At 38.9% G+C, this 22508-nt stretch overlaps 1 protein-coding gene across 15 annotated transcripts in view; it reads right to left on the bottom strand.

Annotated features, from left to right (window-relative positions):
- Nucleotides 1–22508, bottom strand: part of ERC2 (ELKS/RAB6-interacting/CAST family member 2) — a 900196-nt gene that overhangs the window by 275282 nt on the left and 602406 nt on the right. For all 15 annotated transcript variants that reach the window (XM_029052114.2, XM_039910367.1, XM_039910359.1 and 12 more), the window contains one exon: nt 20543–20681. In XM_029052114.2, the coding sequence (XP_028907947.1) occupies nt 20543–20681 (139 nt within the window). The remainder of the gene's footprint in view (nt 1–20542; nt 20682–22508) is intronic.

Below are 22508 nucleotides of genomic sequence, written 5' to 3'. Positions count from 1 at the left end.
GATTACTCTCCCCACCTTATTGAAGGTACATCTCCTCCAAGAGGCCTTCCTTAAGCCTTCACTTACTCTCCTCCCACTCCCTTCTGTGTTGCCCTGGCATTTGGTTTTTCTCCCTTTATTCACCCCTCATTCAGCCCCTCTGCAACTTATGTACATATATGCAATTTATTTATATAAATGTCCATCTTCCCCCTCTAGACTGTAAGCATGTTGTGGGCAGGCAACATGTCTACCAACTCTATTTTATTGTGCTTGCCCAAGCTCTTAGTAGAGTGCTTTGCACACAGTAAGCACTCAATAAATATGATCGATGGATGAGCAACTATGTTAATGGTCAACTTCTTTCTTTGGAAACAATTGTGTCATATGAAGTGGTGAATTAAGCCACAAATCCTCCAGTTGAAAATATTATTGCACAGCTGGAAAAACAATTTAGGAATAGGTAGAGGTTAAAGAATGTATACTCACAATAGTTTTCATTTTTGAGAGTTTACGTGGTTAATTAGAACAATTGTAAATATGATTAGTTGAAAATGCATTGTACAGAACACCTGTCATTCGTTACCAAAAATAAATACAAAAAACTTCTACTCACCCAGAAACTGATTTGCAAAAGAGATTTTCATACCCTGCCTATAGGGACATGCTGTAACAAAGGGTTTTGGCTTCTGGGGATTATACTGTGCAGTGAAAACAAATGTCAAAGTAAATCCCCAAAGTAAAAAGTATTTCTGGTAGTGATGATCCTCAGACCTAGCAATCAACCTTTTCTGACAGTGGCAGATGCTCACACAGTAAGTATTTCTCTTCATCTGATACTGTCTAAAAAAGCTCCCTTCTACATAAATTTAAATTACTGGCTGCGATTCAATACATATTCCAACAACACACAAGGAATTTATCTACAGTATAATAATGGTGCCCCCATACCCGCCCAAGCAAGATAATGCATTATTACCCTTGCACATAAAAAAAACAACTTAAGTTCATATTCATATTATGATTTAAAAAATGGTATTTGAGTGCTTACTGTGTGCAGAGCACTTTACTAATTGCTTTGATGAATATAACAGAATTAGTTGACATGATCCCTGCCCTCAAGGGGTATAAAATCTAGAGGGGGAGATGGGAAATAAGACAAATTATGGATACGGGAAACGGGAGAGTGCTGTGGGGTTAAGAGTGGGTAAATATCAAGTGCTCGAGGGTTACAGATCCAAGTGCATAGGAGACGTAGAGGGGAGGGCAGGGAGGGGAAATGAGGGCATAGTGAGGGAAATCCAGTGAGAGGAGATCCTATTTTAGAAGGGCTTTGAAAGGTGGGGAGAGTGGTGGCCCATCTGCTATGTAGGAAAGGGAGTTCCAGGCCAGACAGAGGACCAGGGCAAGGGGTTGGCAGCAAGACAGATGAAAAGAACAGTGCTCAGTGATTAGAACAGTGCTCAGTACTTAGAACAGTGCTCAGCACTTAGAACAGTGCTTGGCACATAGTAAGCGCTTAACAAATACCATCATTATCATTATTATTGAGTGACATCATCAATGCTATTTATTGAGCACTTACTGTGAGCAGAACACTGTAGTAAGTGCTTGGGAGAGTTCAATATTACTGTACAAATAGGTACAGTAATACAGTCTAGACTGTAAATTGGCATCAGTGGGGTGAAGTGTGCAGGCTGTATTGTAGTAGGAAATCAGCGAGGTAACATAGGAGGGAGAGAGGTGATTGAGAGCCTTAAATCCAATGGTAAGGAATAATAATAATAATAATAACAATAATGGTATTTGTTAAGCGCTTACTATGTGCCAGGCACTGTTCTAAGTGCTGGGGTAGATACAAGGTAATCAGGTTGTCCCACGTGGGGCTCACACTCTCAATGCCCATTTTACAGATGAAGTAACTGAGGCACAGAGAAGTTAAGTGATTTGCCCAAGGTCACACAGCAGATAAGTGATGGAGATGGGATTAGGACTCACATCCTCATATTCTCAAGCCCGTGCTCTTTGACACTAGGCCATGCTGCTTCTCACCCTGTACACAATGCCCTGCACACAGTCAGCACTCAAATACCATCGATTGATGGACTGATTAATATGGTGCTTTGCACTTATAGATGCTCAATAAATACCCCCAGGGGAAATCCACTTTACTGGTGTTAGAACAGAGGCTCCGGTTAAAGACCTTAACCTGATCTGCACTGATGGCATTTAGCAGCTATGGTAATGCTAAAAACATGTATTCCCTCCAGAGGATTTCCCCTCTCCTTCACACAAAGATCCAATCTATCAACAATATTTATTGAGTGCTTACTGTGTGCAGGGCACTGTACTAAGTGCTTGGGAGAGTACAACCCACAATATAATAGAAACATTCCCAACCCACACCAGGCTTACCGATGTTGATTTCCTCATTGCAGAGCAACACAGGAGTTACGTAATTAGCTGGTGGACGTGCCTAAGGCATCCAATAAATCAGGTCTGGGGCAGGTAAGAAATTCAATAAAAATTGAAAATATCACCTAAAGCCCTGGGCTTGTACTTTGTGGAGTTACTAATGTTGATGACCACTGGCTGGATCATTACACTGACCAAGGAAGAAGTTTCATTTTGATTCAGAAGTGGATGGGCAACCACTGGAGGTTTTTGAGGAGTTAGGAGACATGACGTGAATTTTTTTTAGAAACATTACACAGATAACAGAGCAAAGTATGAACTGGTGTAGGTAGAGATGGTAGGCAGGAATGTCAGTGAGGAGGCTGATTCAACAGTCAAGGCAGGATAAAAGTGCATGGATCAGCGTGTTAGCAGTTTGGATGGAGAGGAAAGGGCAGATTCTAGGTATGCTGTGGATATAAAACCAACAGGATTTTATGAAATCAAATTTTTTAAGTTGAATGAAAAAGTCATCAAGGAAAATGCTAAAATTATGGCCCTGAGAGATGGGAAGGATGGTGGTATGTTCTGTGATGATAGGAAAGTCAGGGGGAGGAGGTCTGTTTTGGATATGTTAAGTTTGAGGTCTTGGTGGGATATCTAAGTAGATATGTCCTGAAGGCAAAAGTGAAACTGCAGAAAGAGAGAGAATTCAGGACTGGAGATTTAGATTTGGGAATCATCTGTGTAGAGATGGCAGCTGGAGGCATGGGAGCAAATGAGTTATCCAAGCTAGTGGCTGTACATGGAGCATAGAAGGGGACCCAGAACTGAGCATGGAGGAATTCCCACACAGAGGGCTGGAGACAGAAGAGGAGCATGCAAAAGAGACTGAGAAGGAGCAGTCATGGGGATAGCAGAAAAAACAGGAGATGACAGTGTCATTAAGCCAATGATAGATAATATTTCCAGGAGAAGGCAGCCATCCAGAGTGTCAAATGCAGATGAGAGGTTGAAGAGTATTAGGATGGAGTAGGCATCCTTGGAATTGAATGAGAAAGAGGAGTTAAGGATAAGGCCAAGGTTATGGGTTTGTGAGACAGGAAGGACTCATTGCAGGAACCCACTGTCTTTGCCACTCTTGTACCATGCTTCAAACACAGCCCATTGTACTAAGCTTATGTGATCACAAGGGAAACAAGGAAACATGTATGCAGTTCTACATAGCTTTTTAATTTTCCTTTGTAAAGAAGCATTTTAGTTAGCTATAAAAAATAATAAATGTGCACTGGGCCGAAATCTGCACACTTTTGAAGTTGATTTATTAGTTACACTTGCTGTTCTCACAAAATTCCATACTAATGTGATAAGTTAAGACATGGCAAAGAAAGTGCCTTTAATCAAATTGCTAACATGTTCGCACTGCCTAACATGTCTTATCATCCATATTTAAAGAATAAAAAAAATTCAATACATTTGTACACATCAAGGGCAGATTATTCATCAGGTTTACTGGGTTACAGCACGAGTCATTTCCGTGTGGGGGGAGGGGACCCATTTTGCTCACCAACAGCACTTTCCTCTCACCACTTAATTCTACCACAGTTATTGAAGAGGGTTAAAAAATCCCTGCTAGCCCAGAGAAACTCATGACCTCAACCCAATGCTAGTGCACAAGCATTTGTTTTTTAAACTGATCACACTTCCATTTAGCCACTAGTAAAGTGGAAGCTTTACAGTCCCCAAGGAGCCTATAATTTGTAAATAAAAGTGCACAAGAACATATTTTAGTTTTCAGGCAATAGATTCAAACAGGTCCCACAGATATGCAACAGAAAGCTGGCATTAAACACTGCATTTGGCTTTGACATCACTGTATGCTAATTGATTGGCTCCACATGGAATATTTAGCCAAAAAACTATAAATGTTGCCCATCTGGATTTTAAATTATCTTGCTTATCCAGAAAGCATTTGCTAACTCATGAAAAAAGGTACAACTATTTGGAATGAAAATTTAGTGTGCCACTTTAACAAAGTTCAAAATTCTGTGTGGGCTAGAACATGAAGTCAGGGAATACTGAGCAGCAAATCCAATCTGAATATCAGGATTCTAAATTAATATACTGGATTCAACTGCAAAACCTGTAACAGAGGGCAACAGTCTGGAAAAAGGTCCTCTACAGCAGAATCCTGGCATAGATAAATACCAAGATCAATCAATGATGGGCAAGAAAATTAAAGTAGAGGCAGGGGGCTGTGAACTTTCTCTCCCTGTTCTTACCTTGTACTTACTCCCACTCACATATCTGCTGAGTGGATGGACAACAATTAAGCAGTGTTAAGAACAGCATTCTGATGGTGTGAAAGAGGGACTGTCAATTTTCTTCAGTTCTTGTGGATTGATAATGGTGCTGATCTGTGATTGGAAATGTCTGCTGAGTGCCATTTTTCTTACAGGTGGTGTGAGGGCTTTGAAAAGAAAAGTTTATATGTGACCATCTCTGACTCATATTTCTGAGATATGTAGTGTTAATAATACTGGCTGGGAAGCAGACTACATTTTTGGAACCACATCTCAGAACACTTGGGGTGAGGAGGTAGAGAGCACTGACACAGATGCGGGACCCTACTTTGGCCAACGGCCATGAAGAAAGCATAGCTGGCATGTCCTGGTAGGGAAAGGTTCAGCATCAGCCAATGTAGCAAAGCCCAAGCCACAGTGGAAAAATATCACAGCTGTGGTCATGCAGTCAATCAATGGTATTTATTGAGCACTGACTCTGTTCAGAGCACTATACTAAGCACTTGGAAGAGTACGATATAACAGAGTCCAGAGACTCATTCCCTTCCCACAACTAAGTTACAGTCGATAGCACTACTTTAAAAGGAGAACCCATAATACACAAACAGTGGCTGAATTATAGTACTCCTAACTCCTCCCAACCATATCTCATTCTCTCTCCTCACACTTCCAAACCCATTCTGTTCCCCTGCATGGAACTCCCACTTTACTCAAATTTGCTAAATCCTGCCCCTCTCCTTCTACATTAGAAGCAGCATTGCATAGTGGATAGAACCCAGGCCTGAGAGTCAGAATGCCATATATTCTAATTCGGTTCTACTATTTGTCTGCTGTGTGATCTTGAGCAAGTCACTGTACTTCTCTGTGCCTCTTACCTCATTTGTAAAATGGGGCTTGAGACTGTAAGACCTATGTGGGATAGGGACTGAGACCAATCCAATTTACTTGTGTCCACCCCAGCGCTCAGTACACTGCCTGGCACATAGTAAGCGTTTAACAAATACCATAATTATTATTATTTCAAAGGCCTCTTTAGAAAACACTTGGTCAAGGAGGTATTCCCCAACTAAACTCCATCTCCCTGTTCAGATCGCCCTGTCAGTTAACACTTATGGGTATGACAATTTATTCATTCCACTTTTTCTATCAATTAATCTTTGCCTTTAGTTTTGCTTAATATGATCTGGGTTTTGCCTCATTTGTTCCTATTTTATGTACGTTCCTGACACCACCCATCTCTTTCTGAGTTCTGTCTTTATGGTCCTCTATTAAGTGTATAGTACAGCACTCTGCCACCAATAGAGAAGCAGCGTGGCTCAGTGGAAAGAGCACGGGCTTGGGAGTCAGAGGTCATGGGTTCGAATCCCGACTCTGCCACTTGGCAGCTGTGCGACTGTGGTCAAGTCATTTCACTTCTCTGTGCCTCATTTACCTCATCTGTAAAATGGGGATGAAGACTGTGAGCCTCACGTGGGACAACCTGATTACCCTGTATACCCTAGCGCTTAGAACAGTGTGCTGCACATAGTAAGCACTTAACAAATCCCAACATTATTATTATTATTATTAGACACTCTAAAGCAACTGATGAAGGAAAATGATGATATGGGCAGGGATTGTCCCCATCTGTTGCCGAACTGTACATTCCAAGTGCTTAGTACAGTGCTCTGCACATAGTAAACACTCAATACATATGACTGAAAGAATGAACAGTGGTGGTGGAGCAGGTCCAAGATGCTATGGATTTTGGGCAAGCATCTCATTCATCAGTCACATCTTCTAGCACTGTCTGTTTGACTTTTGCAATGTTGACTCTTTTTGAATATTTCCACTAGTACCATCTCCTTTCATCTACAAACTGCAACATACTCCCGTCACTTTTCATTCATTCATTCAATAGTATTTATTGAGTGCTTACTATGTGCAGAGCACTGTACTAAATGCTTGGAATGTACAAATCGGTAACAGATAGAGACAGTCCCTGCCCTTTGATGGGCTTACAGTCTAATCGGGGGAGACAGACAGACAAGAACAATGGCACTTCTTCAAAACCAATTAAATTATTATAACAAAGCTTTCATTTTTATTCTGATGCTATTTGCAACCAAACCTCCAAAAGGGGCAATAAGGCTTATCAATATCTCTGTTCTTATCTGTGAATTTACAGAAGTGAGAAGCCTCTCGTGCAACATTTTTGACAAATGCCATATAATTCAAGTTAGACGCATCGGTTAGTATTTACTATCAAATGATTTCCATTTTAATCACTTTCCTCATGTCCAAACTCAAGTTAAAGCACAAAGCATGCATGGACTTGAAGATTTCTGAAGTAAATCAAGAAAGTGCTCTTATTTATATTAATTTTAATTCCTTCATTCAATCATATTTATTGAGCACCTGTGTGCAGGGCACTATACTAAGTGCTTTGGAGAGTACAACAACAGACACATTCCCTGCCCACAACAACAAGCTGACCATCTGCAAGAAGAGCCACAAAAACAGTCAAAGCATGGGTGTGGATGTTTTATTATAAGCATGGAATGATGCGGTGTGGTGTGAGTAGAAATTGGGATGGGAGAGGAAAGGGAGGACTTCCAAATAGTGTTATCAAAAAGCATATAGCATGAGAATTAATAATGATCACAATAATAACAGTAATAGTAAATATGATAATAATAATTGTGGTATTCATTAAGCACATGTGACAGGCACTGTATCGAGTGCTAGGGTGGATACAAACAAATCAGGTTGGATACAATCCCTGTCCCACATGGGGCTCATTGCCTTAATCCCCAGTTACAGATTAATTAACTGAGGCTCAGAGAAGTGAAGTGATTTGCCCAAAGTAACAGAGAAGACAAGTGGCAAAGCCAGGGTTAGAACCCATGTCCTTCTGACTCCTAGGCCCATGCTCTATCCACTAGGCAACACTGCTTCTCCAAATAAATAAAATTAATACAATTTAGAAAAACACAAATGAGCAGGGCGAGAGAGAAAGAGTGGACAAGGGATGGTAATTCTCCTTTCGACTCTATGATGAAGGTCATGGGCCAGTAAGATTTCATCAGTTTTTGGAGTTAGGTCCCATGTTTGAAATGCTCTAAAGGCAAGTTTTGAATCAAGTCTCCAAAAATCTCATAATCCTTTTCCAGATTCATGATGATCAATTTAATCCCCAAGTTTGAACAAACTTGTGAAATGATACCATACATGTGGTTAACCTGGATGTGAGCTATCTGAGGTCTTACTGGCATATTACTGTTTTCTAAGATGAGGAATGGGATATGTTTCAGTCCCCAATTAAGGGGAGGGGTAGGAAGACGAGGATGACGAAGACAAGCACTGTACTAAGTCCTTGGGAGAGTATAATACAATTAAATTGATAGACAATCTCTGCCTCTGATGAGTTTAATATACACATCCTGTTGCTATATAAAAAGACATCTGCAAAAATAATGGGGACAGAATTTATCAACCAACGTATCCCTATAAAGGAAAACTTTCTGTTCGTTAAGGTGGGTCTTTACACTCCATTAGAGTGGAAACTCCTTGCCAGCAGGAACAAGTCTTAGAACTGTTGCACTTCCCTGCACTGCACCCAGTAGGCACTCTAACTATAATAATTATAGTATTTGTTAAGCGCTTACTATGTGCCGAGCACTGTTCTAAGCACTGGGGTAGATACAAGGTAATTAGGTTGTCCCATGTGGGGCTCACAGTCTTCATCCCCATTTTACAGATGAGGTAACTGAGGCCCAGAGAAGTTAAGTTAATTGCCCAAGGTCACACATCTGACAAGGGGAGGAGCCGGGATTATAACCCATGACCTCTGACTTTCAAGCCCATGCTCTTTCCACTAAGTCATGCTGCTTCCTGACACTGTAACATTGTACTACTTGGAAACCATCATCTTCCCCTAGAAGCATTTGTTAAAACTGGTCAATGATGTTAAAATGGAATGAGCCTTCTCTTTGTTCAAGAAGCTTCCAACCCAACCAATCTAAGCAGAATAACCATAAATAGTTGAAGCTATAAGGAACTGCTAAATTCACAAGAAACTTTCCAGAAGCATAGAGACTGTTAAACACAATTTTAAAGGCTCAAAAAAAGTGTTCCACTGAAAAACAACAGTAAAAAACCAAACTACAATCCTACATTTGTAACAGGTGGGGGAAAAGAGGTCATAAAAGGGAAAAAAGAATCTTGTCACAATACAAAGCTCAATCAAAGGAGTAGAACAATAAAGTCCTTAAAGCATGACACACAAAGTGCAAATGATAAAATTGGTAACTTGGTAGAGGACAAAAATTTTGAAGACTGGTGGATTGCCAATGTGACATCTATTGAGAAAGATTTCTGAGGTGAATATGGGGGTGATAGAATAGTGATTCTTGCTTCAAGGACTTGAAAATTAATAGAATTGAAAATTAAGTTCAGTATCAGTGAGACAACCTGTTAGGGAAAGGTAACATGGTTTCTGTATAGTTATAATGTTTCACTAGAGTTCCTTCACGGCATCAAAAAAAAAAAATATGGGCAGAAGGAAATCAGTGAAGAGAATAGATTTACATTTTCAAATGGTCTTTAAGATTGCTCCACATCAAAGACTTTTAAAAAACAACAGCTGAATATTCTGTTATGTATAGTGAACTAAGATAGGAAACAGAAGGTACAGATAAATGACAATTTTTCAACAAGGGAAGTGTAAATAATGGGTCCTGTAGAGATGTGTTAGAACAAGTTTTAATGTATTCATAAATGACCTTGAAGAGAAAGCGTACAATGAAATTTCCATGTTGGCAGATGACACTTAATGTCTTCCATAATATGAATACCACAAATGAGGATAAACTGCAAGAATCAATTTATTGATCATTTACTGTGCACAGAACACTATACTAAGCCTTTGGGAGAGTACCAACAGAGTTGGTAGAAATATTCCCTGCCCACAAGGGGCCTAGAGTCTAGAGAGAGACAGACAAAAGAAATTAAGGATATGTGCATAAATGATGTGAAGCAAGATGGCCTCAAGGCTGTGTCAATGGACTTGAAAAGGACGGATAAGCTTGAGAGTGTGAGCAAGTGCAAGGAAAAACTTAATAATAATGTTGGTATTTGTTAAGCGCTTACTATGTGCCGAGCACTGTTCCAAGCGCTGGGGTAGACATAGGGGAATCAGGTTGTCCCACGTAGGGCTCACAGTCTTCATCCCCATTTTACAGATGAGGGAACTGAGGCACAGAGAAGTTAAGTGACTTGCCCACAGTCACACAGCCGACAAGTGGCAGAGCTGGGATTCGAACTCATGAGCCCTGACTCCAAAGCCCGTGCTCTTTCCACTGAGCCACGCTGCTTCTCCGTGAGCCACACTGAGAAAACAATCCAAATTCCAGTTTCATGATCATATGCTCAGAGCTATCAGTCACAACTCAGCACTTCTTATAGACCATCTTGACAATTGCATACACCTCCTTGCTGACCTTCCTGCCTCCTGGATCTCCCCATTCCAGTCCAAACTTCACTCTGCTGCCTGGATCATTTTTCTAAAATAATCTTCAGACCATGTTTCCCCAGTCGTCAAGAACCTCCAGTGGTTGCCCATCCACCTCCATATCAAAAAGAAGCTCCTTACCATTCGTTTTAATGAGTCTTAAAAGGACTCAATCACCTTGCCCCTCTTACCGATTAGACTGTAAGCCCGTCAAACGGCAGGGACTGTCTCTATCTGTTGCTGACTTGTTCATTCCAAGTGCTTAGTACAGTGCTCTGCACATAGTAAGCGCTCAATAAATACTATTGAATGAATAGCTTACCTCTCCAATTTCCTAATACCACCCAGCCCACACACTTCATTCCTCTAACGTGATCTTACCGGACCTTGATTACTGTCTATCTTGCAACCTAAGCCTTGTCCACCTCCTTACTCTGACCTAGAACTCCCTCCCTCTTCATATGGAGAAGCAGTATGTCTCAGTGGAAAGAGCATGGGCTTGGGATTCAGAGGCCATGGGTTCTAATCCTGGATCCACCACTTGTCAGCTGTGTGACTTTGTGCAAGTCACTCAACTTCTCTGTGCCTCAGTTACCTCATCTGTAAAATGGGGATTAAGACTGTGAGCCCCACATGGGACAACCTGATCACCTTGCATTTACCCCAGCACTTAGAACAGTGTATGGCACATAGTAAGCACTTAACAAATACCATCATTATTATTATTATTATCCAACAGACCAGCACTCTACTCACCTTCAAAGGCTTGTTAAAATCACTCATTCAATCATATTTATTGAGCAGTTACTCTGTGCAGAGCACTGTACTAAGTGCTTGGGAGAGTACAATATAACAGACATGTTCTGTTATATTGTACTCTCATCTCCAAGAGGCCTTGCCCAATTAAACCCCCATATCCCCTACTCCCTCTCATTTCTATGGTGCCCTTGAACTTGGATTTGTACCCTTTATTCACCCCACAGCACTGACATACGTATCTATTTTAATGTTTGTCTCCCCCTCTAAACTGTAAACTCTTTGTGAGCAGGGAACATGTCTATCAACATGTTTGTTTTACTTTTGATTTTTGTTGAGGGGAAAAGACCCAGCGCTTAGAACAGTGCTCGGCACCTAGTAAGCGCTTAACAAATACCAACATTACATAACATGAATTAGAGCAGAAATTTTCAAAATTTCAGGAGCAAAAGAACCCAAAGCATCTTGGTCTGGTGGAAGCAGTGCATATCCTATGTGACTAAAATTCCATTGTTATACCTGGTTTGAACTAGTAAGCATACATCTTGCCTGCAAAGACTTATTTAAGGTTTTTACATTAAACACTTTTAAGAAACAAACCCAGGAAACAGTTGTAGAGGTTCAAAAAACATTAGACATCTGCCAATATCTTCTGTTCTTCTGTCGTTCCCCCTAACTTGCTCCTTTAGCATTCAAGTGAAGTATGGACTAGAGTGGGAAGAGAAAAAGGTAGGATAAGGTCAGCAGCATGGCCTAATGGAAAGAGCATGGTCCTGGGAGTCAGAGGACCTGGGTTCTAATCCCAGCTCTGCCAGCTACTTGCTGTATGACCTTGGGCAAGTCACTTAACTGCCTCAGTTTCCTCAACTGTCAAATGGAGATTAAATCCTACGCCCTCCTATTTAGATTATGAGCTCCATGTGAGACAGAGCCTGTGTCCAACCTAATAAACTTGTATATACCCCAATGCTTGACACATAGTAAGCACTTAATACCATAAAACATACAAACTCTGTTGTACTCTCCCGTGCCTTTATTATAGGGCTGTACAAACAGCAGATGCTCAATAAATATGACTGATTGAAATTTAGAATGTTTTGACCATTTTTGATATAATAACTTAGATCTTGTCAGTCTGGAAAGATTCAAATGTGTAAAAGCCACATTAGAAGCTTGCACAATCATGGCTATTTGGACAGGATAACGGAGAATCCCACAGCACCAGGATGAAGGGACCAGCATTGAAGCTTGAGGATGGGAGATTCAATGTAAACAATAGCAAAAACTTCATACAGTAAGTAATTTGCATGTGGATTGTGTTACCCCCAGAAATGTGCAGGTGGAAAATATCAGTAGGTTCAAGAGGGACTTAGACAAACTCATGACAAGTGATCCAGTGTGCGACCTTGGAGATGTCACATAAATGTGAAGTGGCGTGGCTCAGTGGAAAGAGCCTGGGCTTGGGAGTCAGAGGTCATGGGTTAGAAACCCGTTCTGCCACTTGTCAGCTGTGTGACTGTGGGCAAGTCACTTAACTTCTCTATGCCTCAGTTACCTCATCTGTAAAATGGGGATGAAGATTGTGAGCCTCATGTGGTAATCAACCTGACTACCCTGTATCTAACCCAGCGCTTAGAACAGTGCTCTGTAGATAGTAAGCACTTAACAAATACTACATAACATTACATAACCTTACCTATTATATGGGGGCAACCCTACTTGCTTCTTCCTACCACGCCGGGATGATGGGAGGACAAAATGAGATATGCATTATGATAGTATTTTGGAAAAATAAAAGTGCTCTTACAAATTCAAGATGTTACTACTAGAAGGAAGGTGATGAATGAAGAAAGGAAAAGTTCAAGTTGTTAAATATCCTTAAATATTAAGATGAAGTGAAGGAAGTCTTCCAAATGTCCTTCTGCTAGTATCAGGAAAGAGGTCTGACCTGGATAGACCCAGTAATATCATTTTTTATGTGCTTAGGCAGAGATTTGAACATGAGGTTTAAAAGATGGATATGATCAATTTATTGAGTGCTTATATGAACTGGACAGCATTACAACTTTCCTATATGAATTTTTGGTTAATAAAGATAATTCTTACCTACACTATGGATGTGCCATTGTGTATGATGAGCACAACTTTGTCCTAGGCTTAACTGCTACAGTAGAAATACAGTTTCCAGCCTGCCAGTGTCTTATGTATTATTTCACTTTTTTTCTGCATTCAATGTATTCAAAGCACAAATTCGTAATTCAATTTCATTTAACAAGAAGAAATCTCAAATTGGATTAGGGATATTTCAAAGAAAACCTATCATTGCCTACTTTTCAAGACAAGGTAAGAAGACCTTCTGTAAATGAGATTATCTCATTGGTCCAAAAGAAAGAGATGATTAGGGCCAACTATGTTATTTCACGTTTTGTTCAGCTAGAGCATTTAAAATTTTTAGGCCCTATAATTTAGTGTCATTAAAAAAATCATATTAGAATAAAAATGTATAACCACTTATGTGTAGTAAAATTAAAATTATATATAAAATCATAACCAATAAAATTTTCGTATTTATCATCGACTGATTCCTCGTGAAAGTCAGTTTGGTGGAGATAGGAACAATGACTGTCATTCCTTAAAGGTCTCAAAGGAACTCAGGATCTCAGTGATTAACATTTTTTCAGCAATTTTAACAGACCTGTAATCTTAACTGATTGGAAAATATTTTATACCATCATTTAAGCTGCTGGGTGTTGAATAGAAAAAGAATATCACAGGAAGAGGGTCATCTTAATTTCTGTTTGTTTTGTAGCCAAAATTTTCTAATAGTGTAGCTACAAAATGTATTTCAAGATTTTTGGATGTTTAGTTTTCTTAGTGAGAAAAATCCAATAAATATTCAAAAAGAAAAAAAAATCAAGTCCAGCTGCAAACTACCTAAACTCCAAAATTCTCCAGCTTAAAGCACCTAGAACCTGTAATGCTTCCCTGAGAATGTCAGGATATTACCATTTCAAGTAAGTTCTGTCTGTGCTAAAATTGTAAAAGAATTAAACAGAGCACACCTCCATAGGAATTAAAATAATAATAATAATGTTGGTATTTGTTAAGCACTTACTATGTGCAAAGCACTGTTCTAAGTGTTGGGGGGGATACAAGGTGATCAGGTTGTCCCACGTGGGGCTCACAGTCTTAATCCCCATTTTACAGATGATGTAACTGAGGCACAGAGAAGTCCAGTGACTTGCCCAAAGTCCACAGCAGACAAGTGGCAGAGCAGGGATTAGAACCCATGACCTCTGACTCCCAAACCCGGTCTCTTTCCACTCAGCCACGCTGCTTCTCCTCAATGATAAAAGGCAACCCTTTTTTGCTGGAACTTGTAGCAAAATGAAATTAAGAGCAAAATATATTCTTTTTTGCCTATTTTTCTACATTCTAAGGGTCAGATTTGAAAGAGTGACAGATTTTCAAAAATATGAGTACTCATACAGAGGGTGGGGAAAAAACACCAAAAAAATCAACCAAAAAACAACCAAAAAACCCAAACCCCAAAACAAAACAAAACAAAAAAACAAAAAAAAAGGCACCATTACTTTAGTTCAGACACAGGTCCTGATTCAAAAGATGTAAGCAGTTAGCTGGATGAAGGTTTAGTCAAAAAATAATGTATAGTTTCAGAGGGCTTTGAAAAAGGAAGAAAGTTGTAGTCTGGCAGATTTTCAGTGTTTGGGAGTTTCATGCAAGAGGAAAGACATGTGCAAGGGTCAGAGGAAAGAGAGACAGGACCAAGAACAGAGATTAGGTTGGTTTAAGAAGAATTAAGAGTGCACGTTGGGGTGTAATAGGGGAAAATAAATTGAAGTGGGGGAAAGAGAGAGGGGGAAAGAGAGAGAGAGACAAAGGAGAGAGAGACAAAGGAGAGAGATGCACAAGCATTCAGTGCAGTGGGGTCAAGATTTTTTTTTTTAGGACAGGGTAGACATGGATATATTTAAAGATGAAGGGGAAGGAGTCATCAGAAAACGGAAGTTGAAGGTAGCAGTGAGGAACAAGAAGAATGAGTGTAAGTGTTTTTACAAGATGGAAGGGGATTGGATTGGAAACACAGGTGGAGGGAATAGATTTTGAAAGCAGGGAGGAAAAAACTCCTCTTGAGAGATGTCCAAGAAGGATGAGATTGGATATGGCAGGAAGTGAGGAGAATTTTGGGGAGCTCACCCCTGATAGTTTCAATTTTGTCAACCAAGTAGTTAGCAAGGTCCTAGGGAAAAATAGGAGAGGTATGAGCACTAGGAGCTTTAGGATGGAGTTGGAGGTCTAGAATAATTGATGAGACCAGTGAGCTAGGGAATTGATGAGGGAAGAGAAGTAATGTTGCTAAGCCGAAGAGGCAGCAGAGTTATAGCAAGTGAGGGTGAATTTAAAGTGGCAGAGATCTGTCTGGTGCCTGGATTTCATAACATTAATATAAAAACTCTACAGATGGGCTACTCTAGAAATAAATCTTTATACAAAGCTCCTATCCATCCAGAAAAGTAAGAATTCCATATATTCCATGATGAGCATATGTAAGCTACAACTTAGAGTAGAGAAAGACCTCTAACCACATGAAGCCTTGAAAAATGCAAGAAGAAGAGGCCAGATTCCTCAGGGGTTAAGTGCAAATATATCAGAGCCTTCAAGGCACAAGATATCCTTGTCCTATTCGGGTAAACACAGTGGCAAGACTATGCAAGAAGTGAGAAACAGGAATCAGCAGAAATGACAGAGTGAATTTTCCTGGCCTTAATGCAGTTAAGGCATTTGTCCTCCATTGCTGAGAATGTAGGGAATTGTGATGTTTTAAAGTCACATGTTCCTGCTTGGAACCAAAGAAACAATTCTGGATTAAAAAAAAAAATCTTGTGGTAAAAGTGTCAAAAGGCCACTCAGAAAAGGCAAGAAGTGAGATTGTTCATTCTTAGCACTTTTGATATAAAACAGAACTGAGAAGAATAATACATTCTATGGAGTTGGGGAAGCTCAAATTCAGTCACTTTGACCTACTTAATATACTAAACCTCTTGTGTATCTTTTCCTTTTGCTAGCTGCCAGTAATTTGGGAAATATAAAGTCAAACAAGAAATGGAAAGAATTTCCAAAAATACATAGTAGTAGTGTAATCAATTTCTCATTTTCTGCCATGTTTCTCTGCACCTCTATTTCTTAACTAACTGCACTGTAATTTAAATACAATAAATGCAGAGGCATTTCCAACCTCATCCTTGAGTGGATCCTGGCTCAGCCAGGAATTTCTGCAGCCTCTCGCACCTACTGAAAGGGACCTGAGCCTCAGCAGCCTGGAGAGGCAGGATATGAAGGTAAGGCAGCCATTTGTCCTGCTTTCTAACAGACATTTCAGTTTCCTGTCCCCTGTCCCCTGGCCATTACCAATATGACAGCAGACATTTTTCATGTTCACTTTTTTTCCTCTTATTTTTAGTACCGAGTCTTTGCCCACCATGGCTCCTGCCACCAAAGTTCTATGGTTCAGATGGGATGACAGGGTTTATATACACCCAGGAGGAGAACACAAAGATTCTTGAGCAAGTGGGAGGGATGCCCAGGGATATCCCCAGATAAATGGTCTAGTATCATGCAAAACTGGTGTACTTTCCCCCCAGTTGTGGCTATGACATCATATTTTACAGCATAACTGGTGTAACACACAAGACACAGTATCAGGAGGACCACCAGTCCTTAGAGGTGGCTATTCTGACCTAAGGTTATTTGCGGGCTTATGGGCAGGCTCCTGGGTTACATACACTGGCCAAAAGGGAAATAGAGATAGCAAGTATCCAGACTGGAACATGGAGTCAGGGCTACCCAATGGAACCAGTGAGCTTTATGAGGATGCAGGACCCCAAGGAGGGGTAAAAGCTAGGTTACAGAGTCTGGAGCCAGAGACAGAGGCTGCCCAGAGAGGCTGGGGGTACCAGAAGGGAGGGGAAGGAATCAAGGATTCATCTCAGTTCTTTCTGGCAAGTTATTTTTCAGTATTCTTATCCTTCATTATTTTTAAGCCAGGTTGATTTCAAAGGAAATTTAATCCATATGTTTCTGATTCATTTACTTTCAAATCAACCGAATATTTTCAATGATCCATTCAAGGTATAAGAAGCCTTATGAATTTTTTCCAAGTTTCAACTTTCCACAAGTAAATTAGATTTGCACCTCCAAGGGCTAGCTGGTCATATTTTTCAATTAAAAAAAGTGATAGTTTTTTTTTGTATCTTTTTTTAAGCTTTCAGGAAATGCTTCAGGTATATCTAATTTTCAAAGGCTACATCTGTTTTTCGCCTTTTTCTCTTCTGACTCAAATTATGTTTACTAGAGTCCCAATGAAATCTTACTTCCGTAATATAACAACCCGTTCTCTTTCTTTGTGCTCTCTGACCTTGTCAGCAACTTTCAGCCCCCTCAACAATACTGTCTCTGTGCAAAAGCTATTGCTTAGTGGGTGCTTTTCTCCCTTGTTAACTTGTCAGCCAGTGCTTCAGGTTATATATCCAAGAACTATTTTGCATTTTTCTTGCTTCTTTAGTAGAAGCCATTTATCCTCCCTTTGCTTTTAAAAAAAATGGTATTAAGTGCTTACTGTGTGCCAGCATCGTTCCATGTGCTGGGGTAAATACTAGGTTATCAGATTGGACACAGTCCTTGTCCCACATGGGACTCACAACTTAGAAGGGAGTAGGATTAACCCACATTTTACAGATGACAGAACTGAGGCACACAGAAGTTTAGACTTGCCCCAGGTCACACAGCAGACAAATGGTAAAGATGGGATTAGAACCCAGGTCCTCTGACTCCCAAGCCCAAACTTTTCATACTAGACCATGCTGCTTCTCTTTTCCTGGAAAATTACATCCATTCCAATCATCCTCTTCACCGCTTTCCTAATCACTTCCAATTGATACCTCTAGTCCATCTTTTCAACCCCTTGTCCAAGAACAAAAATGTGAGCCACCCTAAATGTCTAAACTTTAACTTTTTAGCAACTAATTCAAACCCAGTTAATCCAAAGCATGGATCATAAACTTCTCTAGGTAGGAAGGATTTGATCCTTTCCCACTCTAAAAACTCTGGGAAGCCCATATGAGGAAACCCCTTTTCCAAGTATGATGGTTCATATGACATTTTATTTTATGATTGCTATAGACTGACACATTTAGGAGGGATCAAAAATCTGCTCACCCATTATTATAACAATATGATAATGCTTAATAGTTAATAGCCCAATTACAAGCTCCAATATGGCTAGGTCCTGAGTCTTAACATCAGTGTACATTAGTGAGCATGTTTACAGTACAGGGTCAAAGATCTAGAACAAGGAATAGCAAAATGGTGATTCTGCACTCTAAACTAGGCTTGATTTTTCCAAATCCATTAACAAAATTTTTATGTGCAAAAACTGGATTAACTTCCAGAGAGGTGTGTTGCTATTGATATAACCATGCAGAAACTCCAGGTAGGATATTTTGACAAAAAATTGGAAATTTTACAAGATTTATTTTAAGAAAAATGCCATAGTGCTTAATGTAGCTGCCACTAGCATTTTTCTTATTAAAATTCCCATAACAAACTGATCTTAATATAGCCAATAGATGATGATACAACCTAGGGTGCTAAATTGTTAAACTAGCACAGAGTCTCAAAGGTAATATTCAATATGGTATACAAATCCATGAAAGGGAAATTTCACCAATTTGAAACTGCACAGGGAGCTATATTGGCATACAGATATATGTGTGAATACAGATTTAACCAAATACCATCTGTTAACTGGAATTTAAAGTGAATTTGAACATTGAGTCAAGCAATGGCTGAGGTTTGGAAGAGTTTGTAGCATTTCCTACCTTAAATAACACTTCTTTATTACCAACTTTCAAAAAACCTGCAAAACTATGAATTCAGACTTCTTCAGGATTTTTACCTTTTATAGGTTAAAGTGTAAAACTGTTTCGCATTCATGTGTAAGAAAGAATCAACAAATTAAAAATGTCTATGTTTTGAGATATCAATATTGATCCAATCATCAAAATAATAAAAAATAAAAATGGGTCGACATCAACATATCACCAGAACAAGTACAGACAGCTAAAGCCTCCTCCCCTCTAGTACAAAAGACTGGGATTGAAACAGCTTTTTTATCTCAAGGAAAGGATGACCATAGCAAACCAAGTAGCAGTAATCACCCCTGACCAGAGAGGCCTCCACTACAGCAGACAACCTCCTGTTCGGCAAACTGATTTCTTCAAGACACATATCATTGCCTCAGAACTAGAGATAGCTTAGTCCTTATGTGAAAAATGAGAGGGCTTGGCTAAATCAGTCACTAGGCCTGGGAGTTCAGCTCATACCTTAAGGACCGAAGCCATGTCATGCAAAGAAAAGAGAAATCTATATTTAGCTACCCAGTGCAGGGAATCCCTTCACCATCTTTAAAAAATGCCCACCAGGGAATCACAGTGAATTTAGTGTGGTCATTTAATATTAACCTTATTATATAAAGTCACAGCAGTCACACATGGAGGAGAATGCAGAATGGACTGGGCTACAGTTGGAACTCCTTTCAGTCAGAAAGCAACACTGATTCTGACCAACATAGGACTTCCCTCTAGACTGCAACTTCACTGTGGCCAGGGAACGTTTCTATCAACTCTGTTGGTTTGGACTCTTCCAAGTGCTGAGTACAGTGCTCTGCACACATTAAGTGGGCAATAAATACCACTGATTGATTTCAGTTTTCTGGTTAAATACACACTGGGCCACAGAAAAACATCAAATCCAATGGGTCTATTTTGGTGTAGATACATGTTACCTGTCCAATAATGAATTCATTTTGCTAGATATGTGAATAGTCAGTATAATTTTCATTGGGTTTACTTATGCAATGACTCCTATTTTCCATGAATTGCTTCTACTTCACAATATCAAAAGCAAAACATCACTTTAAAAAGCCCTTCATTTAACCAACCATTTAGCAGATACCTGCTGGGATAATATTCAGTACTTCATATAATTTAGGAGCAATTATCCTGAAAGTGAAGAAAATATGAAGGGAAATCTCAAAGCATATATTTGAATTTTTAAATGACTTCCAAATTAGTTAAGTTTACATTTGAAATCAAGAAGTGAATAATAACACTTCACTTACCTCCCTCAGATGATAAAATAGAGACCTAGTAGGGTTTTAAAGGCAATGGAAGCTTATTTCAATATTTAAATAAAATGACTCATTTTAAGATTGCATCTGCTCAATCATCAGCTCCTTATGAAATTCTTCCTGAAGATTTGGATTAAGTCACTGGGGGAATTGTTTGTTCTTAGGGATTTTGGTATAAGATTAGGTTCAAGGTGTTTTCTGTACTTTGGGGCAAAAGTGACAAAATTCAAAGCTGAACGTGACACTTTTTCCAACTATTGAACTTGAAGGATAATTCTCAAGAGGGTGCTAAAACCATGACCAGCCACAGCACCATAAAAACAAGTGGAAAACAAAAATAAGTAACTTTCCTGAACTCTTGAAATTAAAATTTTTTCTTTCTTGGAAAAAAAGATTGACAAAACAGCTTACCTGCATTCGGTCATGAGAGTTGTCAGTCATGTTATCCTCTCTCCTACGAACTTCTTCTAGTAATTGGGCATTCTTCTTTTTCTCCATTTGTTGATTATGCTTAAGGTTGGCCACTTTCTTATTTTGATCCTTCATATGTCTAAGAAAAGTATGCACATATGTTAAAATATTTTATAGTCATTAGAATTATTATAATCAGTGAAAAATTCCATTGTGTTATCCTGACATTCTGAAATGGGACTCAAATAATTGTATCACAAATTATTTTAAATTTGTCACAAAATAAAATCATACAGTAGACCAAGGTCCAAATCAACTCATTTGATGACTATTGTTATATAGTCTCTAAAATATTCTCCAAATCATGCTAAATATTCCAAAAAATCTTCTCAATCAAAAAATATCATTTAGTCTAAAGATTACTAAACAGAAGATAGCACAATTAGAGCATTTCAAAGTAGCAAAGTCAACGTCATCTATGTCCTGAAGTTGGAATAAATGTAATTAATTTGATATATAAAACTAGGGTTATACAATTAAAACAGGCCTACTGCTTCTGCATGAAATATTCATTTTATACATTTTATACCTACATTTGGAAAACATATCTATTTCTACAGAAACAGTTACAACCTAAAAGGTGCTTTTAGTGTACCTAAATTGTTTTTGAGAGATTGTCAGAAGAATTTTATCACCTTTTAAAAAAATTATAAATCCAAGGGATGAAATTGCAACTATGAGTAATAAAAAGCAATTCAACAAGGAAAAGTTTAATTTTCAGGCCAGAAAATTATAGAATTGATAGATCACATAATCCAAGAGAACCAAGAAATGGTATGATTTATCATTCATTATGACTCTTGCTTATGAGAATATTCTCAACACATCTGCTCCTTATGATTATTTACAACAGCTCTAGAGGTAAGGTGATAAATATGTCTGGTGGCATATCATTGTTAGTCAGGCACTGCAATGCAAATACTTTAGCTAGCATTTAAATTAGATAATTAATCTGATTTAACTCACTTTTAAGTCTGAAGAATGTGCTCATTTGTAACTAATAATACTGCAATCATATATAAATCCCTAATGAGTCCTACATTTTAATTCCATTTAACCACCCTGCTACAATGCCAGTGAAACCACTGAAAGTTCCCATTGATTCAAGAAATCATTTTTTAACATGAGCAAAACAACAGACTGCCTTCCTTTCCTTTGACTGATGGCACTTTTTAATAAATTAATTTCCAGGCAACCTCTTTTAGCAATCTTTAGTCAGTACGTCACCATCAATAGACTTTAGGGTGGGAGACAATTGGAAAAAATACTCAAATTAAACATTTCTAATTGAAATCTTTGTGTATATATATGGAATGGCTGTGGTAGATATACAGAATGATAAACATATATAGATATAGATAGATAGATAGATAGATAGATAGATAGATAGATAGATAGATAGATAAAACCCTTCATATATATGGCCATTTCTCTTCTAAGCAGATAAAATTTTTTTGGAAATAAATACACTATATCACTGAGTCCTACATTTACCATGAACTACAGAACTAAACCCTTGATGCAGAAATCAGTCTGTTAACCAAAGAAAAATCTTTATAACTAAAGGACTAAACCCTTGATGCAGAAATCAGTCCATTGACCAAAGAATAATCTTTATTCTGGCCTTATAAAAAACACAAGATATTAAGGGTGAGGTGGAATATTCCACTGGATGGAAACTAAAATAGGAAGAGAGTCACTGAGGGCCTCTTAATAATAATAATAATAATAATGATGGTATTTGTTAAGCGCTTATTATGTGCAGAGCACTGTTCTAAGCGCTGGGGTAGACACAGGGGAATCAGGTTGTCCCACGTGGGGCTCACAGACTTCATCCCCATTTTACAGCTGAGGTAACTGAGGCACAGAGAAGTGAAGCGACTTGCCCACAGTCACACAGCTGGCA

This window comes from Ornithorhynchus anatinus, chromosome X1, assembly GCF_004115215.2.
Source record: "Ornithorhynchus anatinus isolate Pmale09 chromosome X1, mOrnAna1.pri.v4, whole genome shotgun sequence".
Taxonomy (NCBI): Eukaryota; Metazoa; Chordata; class Mammalia; order Monotremata; family Ornithorhynchidae; genus Ornithorhynchus; species Ornithorhynchus anatinus.
Note: the sequence above shows the minus strand (reverse complement) of the source record. Positions and strands in the feature narration are given on the sequence as shown.